This window comes from Pinus tabuliformis, chromosome 7 (genome assembly GCF_031772625.1).
Source record: "Pinus tabuliformis cultivar Carrire ecotype Pingquan chromosome 7, CPIR1, whole genome shotgun sequence".
Lineage (NCBI taxonomy): Eukaryota > Viridiplantae > Streptophyta > Pinopsida > Pinales > Pinaceae > Pinus > Pinus tabuliformis.
Window position 1 is genome coordinate 1,037,452,229 of NC_142293.1, and position 7,400 is coordinate 1,037,459,628.

The window sequence follows — 7,400 nt, forward strand, 5'->3', positions numbered from 1 at the left end:
CAGGCAAGCTAGCTACTACAGGCACTTCAGCCTCACAGGTGACAAAAGATCAGGCTCACTCAATCTGAGCTCTGATACCAAGATAAAATGTGAACAGAATTGAAAAGAAAGAGTTGTAGCTCTCAGGTGTGGCCTGCACCTGGAGACTACACTCACAAAACTTGAGAGATCACTCTCGTCCACTCTATTCACAATCAATCAAAGATTACATCAATAAATACAATACTAGGAAATAGGAAGTTGCACCCAAACCCCATAACTATAGGAACTAATCCTAAACTAGGGAGAAAGTTACAACAACGTAACTATTTTCTCCATTAATAACAAAATAATATTAATTATTCTCAACTGATAGAAACCTATCTATACTTAAAATATTTAGGTAGGTAAATCTTGTAGCAAACATTATACATACCCTCATTTTAATCGCATGGCTGATAAAAATATGATGGAAATTTCAAGCATGACGAGAGTTTACGATAATCCAAAATTTGTATATGTTGAGCCAATGTCCTTATAAATGGACTTAAATAATTAAAAAATCCACTCAAATTTGTAGATTGTTGAGAGGTCTAACTTTGTGTATTAGTGGATTCACAAAACTCAAGGGAAGATTGTTTTAATATTTTATATTAGTTCATAACTTAAATATTATATTAAATTTCATGGGTGTGTAAGAGGCTAAAATTTGTTTCAATAAATATTCAACATAAGTTTTTGAAAGATTAGTGACACATATAAGTTTAGGAAACTTCATCCATAATTATTATAATTATATAAATTAAAAGATTGATAAATATTTATAAGAATCAATGCATAATAAGTATCAAAACAATTATTTCGTGATATATCTCACATTTCCAAAGATTAAAGAAAAAATTAACTAATTTATAATTTTATTTTAAATTACTATTATTAATTATAAAAAGAATTAATACACGAGTTGTTGTTTTTTTTTGAGTGGAGAATTAATACATAAGCTAAAGATGTATACATTTGAAAAAATATGTAGCAAGATTGTGGAAATTTTCCGAAAGAAATTATGTAAGGGATTTCTAATCCATCCAACGTTTCAGATGGACACTCCATGCATCATTAGGGACCAGAAATCATAATAATATTAAACGAGCGATGAAAAATCTTTATAGAGAAGAATGCAAACTAGTCATTAAGACAACAATAATAATTTAATCGAGGGCTTTAAATTAGGTTAAGGGATAAAATCAAAGTTTTGAATTAGCAAATTGAATTAAAATAAAATAAATTAGAATAAGGGACAAAAGAAGGGTCTAAAATATTAAGATTACTAGACACAAAGATTAAGAGAACAAAAAAATGGGGGTGTAACCAAATACTTATATTATAACAATAAGTTAGAGGTGTAAAATAAGGAATATATATATATATATGTGTGTGTGTGTGTGTGTGTGTGTGTGTGTGGGGGGGGGTCAAAGAAACAAAGAGGGGAGGGGGGTGTTAAAGAGGGGAGGGGGGAAGAGGGGGGGGGGGGTGTTAGATGAAAGAGGGAGAGGTAGAATGAAAGGATGGAAGGAGGGGAAGAAAGAAAGGAGGAAATGAATTTGGGAGGAGTTTAAAACTAAAAATGAATACTATATATTTATGGATCAAAGAATATGAGATCAAAATAAAATTGAATATTTATAAGAATAAGAGATCTCAATTAATGAAATTTGTAAAATAAAAAATATTAAAACGGTAGGAACAATTCCAAAAGTGGGGAGAAAAGTGAGAAGAAAAGAAAAGAATAAGAAAAGGATTGAGCAAATAAAACAAGAAGAAAAACAGGTCAATGAGTACATGGATGACCCCTTTTAATCTTTGTTCCCCATTAATCTTAATAGTTCAAACCCCTCTTTTGTTCCTTATTCTAATTTATTTTATCTTAATTCAATTTTATAATTCAAACCTTTGACTTTAAGTTGATTTAACCCTCTTGTTTAAGTTATTATTATTGGTTTAACAACTACTTTGTATTCTTCTCCATAAAGGCTCCTCAACACTCATTTGATATCATTATGCTTTCTAGTCCCTGATGATGGATGGAGTGTCCACCCGAAACATTGGATGGATTAGAAATCCCTTACATAGTTTCTTCATGAAAATTTCCACAACATGAATACATGTGAAAATCTACACCTACTAAATGTAACAATATTCCTAACCATGGACATTCACCCCAATTTACCATGAAGATTCTTAACCTGTAAATAACCTTTGTTACAATACCATGGTTTTTCAATACCACATGTCTAAAAAACCATCACTCACTTCATATGGCACTTGTGCATATGTCATTTTTTTAATTAAAAGGGAAGAAATGGCATGACTACTTTTGAGAGAGATCTCATCCTTTGATATATGAACACCGCTAAAAATATTATAAAATATTTCATGGAGGTTAAATCCCTACCATCCATTTTATAGTTATTGATAATTAAATTGAATTTTTGGAAACCCTATTCTAAAATAAACAAGACTTTTAACATAAAAAATAAAGTTAAAAATAAAGTTAAAGATAGGGTTCCTCTTAGTATCTCTAATGACCAAAAACCCCATAAAAAATTTCAAATAAAATTTTCTAACGAATATTTTGAATAGTATTTCAAAATAGAAAATCAAACAAGTACTTAGACAAATTTTTCCAATATTTATTTCTCTAATTAAAGATTAAAAATTCACATCTACAATAAAAATATGATAGTTAAATTCCAATTGTTTGATATTTAGTCAAAATTTGGCCTAAGTCTTAAAAATTAAATTCCCCGAATTTTGAAGTAGCTACGTCATTCACTTGCAATAATAACTTTGGTAAATGCTTTTTGTAATTGATGATAAAAAGACACTATTAATAATAACATTTTGTAACAATAACCTTAATATCTCTACTTTAATAACAAACAGTTAATAACAGTAAGAAGAATATGATTTTTTTTTTTAATGAGTTCTTTTCATAATATTATTCATGAGTACAACAACCAAGTAATCAAAGTTTTTGAACTAACATCAATCGAATTATTACCACCAACAACGAAAACTCCTCCTCACAAAATCTTTTCCCAACAACAATTCTTATGACAAAGTCTTTACAGCGTTGCATTCCTTATTTTTTAATGACATCTACATTAAGTGCCTTCTTCACAAACTCAATCCATAAGTGGGGTACAAAGCTATACCTAAGTTCTTGAATACCACTCAATAATGAACCCTCGCAATACTCTTTTTGGATATGGATGGAAACTCATAAATTCCTTCATCCACAACTCTTAATTATAGTAGCGGAATTAAACTCACAGGGGATAATTCATTATCACAGCGTAAAGAATTAAAATTCATATTGGGATGAAAAGAATTAAAACTCATCTTAAAACTAACTGCAAGGGTGTAAATTGAAATTATATATTAACAAGAATCAATGATCATATCATATCAGGGAAAATAATGAAAATATTTTGAGATGAGCCATTTTAAAGTTGATAGTGATAATATGAGTTTTTAAAAAAAATTGGTTTATTTTCCAATCTAATTTGTCTAGAATTTGATAGAGATTCATTGAAATCACAAGTTTGACGAGTGAACTCTTCCCAATCAAAGTGCTCTAGGGGTTTTTTTTGTTTGTTGAACCCATATATGTTGTCAAATAACGAGTTTAAACAACACAAATCAAAATTTGGCCACAAATTTTTTTGCCAGATTTTGGCCAGAAATCCATCAGAGACTCCAAAAAGTCTCATTTATAGACAACTCCGCCATAATGTGACAATGGAAAATTTCAAAATCCATACAAAGATATAATAGATGAATTTAAAAAAGATCTAACTAGTGTTCACAATCATGTTACAAATCACATGGATTTGGAAAAAACCTCAAATAAGTTAAGTAACATGGCGTTGTCCATCCAAAACAAAGTATAGTTATCAAGACTCAATCTATCCATGAGTAGACAATTTTTGTGCATAGTATTAAATCTTCTATGTTAACTTCAATCACACTACAATTGGTTTTGTCCTTGTTACCTATCACTAGACCAAAGATTATAACAACAAGACCCTCTTTGTTAATTGCTACTATAACAAGAATCAAAGAGAATTAATTTGCTTGCCAATATCTCTAAAAATATATGGAGGTGAATTCTTACAAATTGAATACCTGGTAAAAATACAAAATGTATAAATGAATTTAGAAAAATAATAAAATATAAATATAACTAAAGAATAAAAAATCCAAAAATAATATAAGAGAAGATATTAGAAAGATTAAATTCAAAAATAAATATTCCATAAAATCTTTACAACTTATTATACATTACTCTGATTTTCTTCACATTAACTTTTATTTTATTATTATGCATATGAATTTCACCTAATATCATAAAAATATAATATTATTTTTAAAATAATAAATCATGAGCAAAAATTTTGACTATTTATAAATATTCGCAAAATAAAATATAAATATTCAAATAGAGAAATAATAAATCTTATCATTTTAAAAACACTCCGGCTTAAATTTCAGAATATTAACTTAATTCAAAATATTTTTTCCTCGTTTTATATTACTCCTTATTTGAAATAATAATAAATCTGATCATTTTAAGAACACTCCGGCATAAACTTCAGAATATTAAGTTAATTCAGAATATTTTATTACTCCTTGCTTCCCAACCCTTCACTTTTTATATGTTTCTTTTGAACTTTCTTTCAAGTAATCTCAATACTATTTCGTTATATCTTTATCCATTGATCATAAATATCTTTTCGTCGTCTTAAATGTATTTGTTATTTATAAAGTCAAGTCATTCCTCGGGATAAGTAAAGTGGTTCATAGGGTGGAGGAGAAAGAAGAATTAAAGTCACAAACCAAATCCATACTAAACTCCCTTCCTTCCTTCCACTTGCAGTAATGCTGTTTCAATCTTGTACGCGATAAGGATTGTGAGGCTCAAACCTTTTCAATTTCGATAAGTAGCACAATAATGTGTGTTGCAGGGCCCGCGGATAACACAAGATAGACTCTGGCTTTAGAGCCGTCCGATCGTTTCACACTGTTGCATCCGAACGGTACGATCCCCTGCGATATTAAACTTCATATTTTCTCCGCATCTTTGTGCTCCTCCTCGACCTGAACCCTGCCACAGCAAATTTGAACTCCTGAGACGTCTCACTGCATCGATATCCGATATCCAAGGTATGTAGTTTTTGCCTTTTAATCTCTAGCTTCATAATCTCTGAATCTGAAATAGGTTTTTAACGGGTTTTTTTTGGGGGTTGGGGGCATTTTATATTCCGGATTTGAGGGCAACGGAGCTGATTTTTGGTTTCTTGGGAGTGGTTTATCCAATTGGGTCTTTGGTATTTTTTAGAAGTCCATATGGGCATCGTTGCTTCTTTGCTGGGTTGGACAGGATTCTTGGCAGATTTCACAAATTTTAGTTGATTGGTTTGGAATCCCACAAAGCGGCAATAACTGGATATATTATTAATAAATCCCTGAAAGTTGAATTATTTGAGAATTCGAAATTGTAAAAACGGAAATGACTGGTTTGCTGTTTTGGTAGATGGATGCTTTGAAGCAGTCCCCAGTGGCCCTAAATGTTCAATATGCATCATTCGCGAGAGCTGTTCAGAAGGTGGGAAGTGGAGCAACTTCTCACAGACCACTCTTTAAATCTTCCCTTATAAGGATAGGGTTGTCTAGGATCGCCAATCCCCTGGCTTCTAAAGTTCCTTTAGTGGGTAGTGGCAACAGAGGCCATATTGTAATGTCAGACACAACTGCAGGATCATATGCTGAAGCGCTTGCAGAGCTAGCCCAATCTACCAATTCACTGGATCTTGTCAATAATGATATTGAGAAGCTCTCTCGATTTCTAGAATACAAAGAGCTTTATAGCTTCCTCGCTAATCCGATAATCGCGGAAGAGAGGAAGAAGAGCATTATCAAGGCCATTGCAGATGATGCCAAGGTTCAGCCTACCACGTTGAATTTCCTCTACCTCCTCATTGACAATAAAAGGATGGACATCATTAATGACATTATCAGAGAGTTTGAGATGGCCTACAATAAGCTGACTGACACACAGTTGGCAGTGGTCACTTCTGTTGTAAATCTTGAGAATCGACATCTGGCTGAAATTGCCAAGAAGGTCCAGAGTTTAACTGGTGCCAAGAATGTTAGACTAAAAACCGTCATTGATCCCTCTCTGATTGCAGGCTTCAACATCCGATATGGACCAACTCTGTCCAATATTATAGACATGAGTGTGAAGACTGAGTTGGAGCAATTGGCGAGTCAAATTGGGTACAAAGAGAGAATTGAAAATGTATGAATCTGAGATGTTTGTGTATCCTTGACAAAAAATGAATCCAATGGTTTTCGTTGTTCTAAGTACTATTTAATTTCTAGAACTGTTTCTGAACTGGCTTGCAGAAGTGTCTGAGGCTATAGTTCTTGTTGTCCTGTTGTTTCCATTTGAATTTTGTTACCCTGCACCTGACATTTGGATTGGAAAATGCTATAAAAATTTATGAGTTGGAAGGCATCCACTACCTACTTTGATTGCAGAGTTGGAGGGCTCACTGACAAAAAAAATTAAGGACAAAAAAAAGTGTCAAGTAAGTTGAAGGTCATTGTTGGATGAAAAATATGGAGGAGATACATAGACCAGAGGTATAGATCTGCACATGCCTTCATTATCTAGATGATTATTAATTCATGTTCATTTGAAAATACTTCATGCAAAAATCATGAGCTGAGTTCAGGTTGTTGGTACTGTGGATTTGTATGCAAAAATCATGAGCTGAGTTCAGGTTGTCCGTTGTTGGTACTGTGGATTTGTATGGACTTGGCCTTATAAATTGTTTCTGCTGGGACATTTTGGATTGTTCTACTGTGTATTCTCTGGACTGATTGGATCTCTTAAGATTCACTGGCCAAAAAACATGTAGCCATATGGCTTCATTTTTTTCACCTCATTTGATTGATAGTTGTCTTCTGAATGAATTTGTATTTTGTGTAATTACTGTATGAATAATATAATCTGTGGACTATACATTTTTCCATAAATCTTTTACATGTCAGTGCACAAGTATAAAACTATGCACCGAAGCTATTAACGATAGCTGCAAATTACAGGTTGTTCAATAACTGAATTATCAGTAGATAATATGACAAAGTTGGAATTGAATCTTCAGTATACAGTTAACGAGGATTGTTGATATGGATTTTACAAAGTGCTCGTCGTTCCTCAAGTATTTGAGGTGACATCATAGTGAACTGTCATGATAGTTGGTAGTTGTTATTGTGCACCCAAATTTATTTTCCATGAAATATTAGTTGAAAGTAGTACCTACCCTAGAGGTAAAATTGTTCAATATTATCAA

The 7,400-nt window shown here is 32.0% G+C and overlaps 1 protein-coding gene across 1 annotated transcript; it reads left to right on the forward strand.

The window, feature by feature from the left end:
* The first annotated feature begins 4,840 nt into the window (after positions 1-4,840).
* On the forward strand, positions 4,841-6,378 carry LOC149251227 (ATP synthase subunit delta, chloroplastic-like). Its single transcript, XM_089459307.1, has 2 exons — positions 4,841-5,205; positions 5,576-6,378. Exon 2 carries the CDS (start codon positions 5,576-5,578, stop codon positions 6,344-6,346), a length of 771 nt encoding a protein of 256 aa, XP_089315433.1. The 5' UTR covers positions 4,841-5,205; the 3' UTR covers positions 6,347-6,378.
* The last annotated feature ends 1,022 nt before the right edge of the window (positions 6,379-7,400 follow it).

Bases quoted from the DNA above. Each gene is read 5' to 3' on its own strand.
- LOC149251227 (XM_089459307.1), top strand. From the start codon at position 5,576: ATGGATGCTTTGAAGCAGTCCCCAGTGGCCCTAAATGTTCAATATGCA.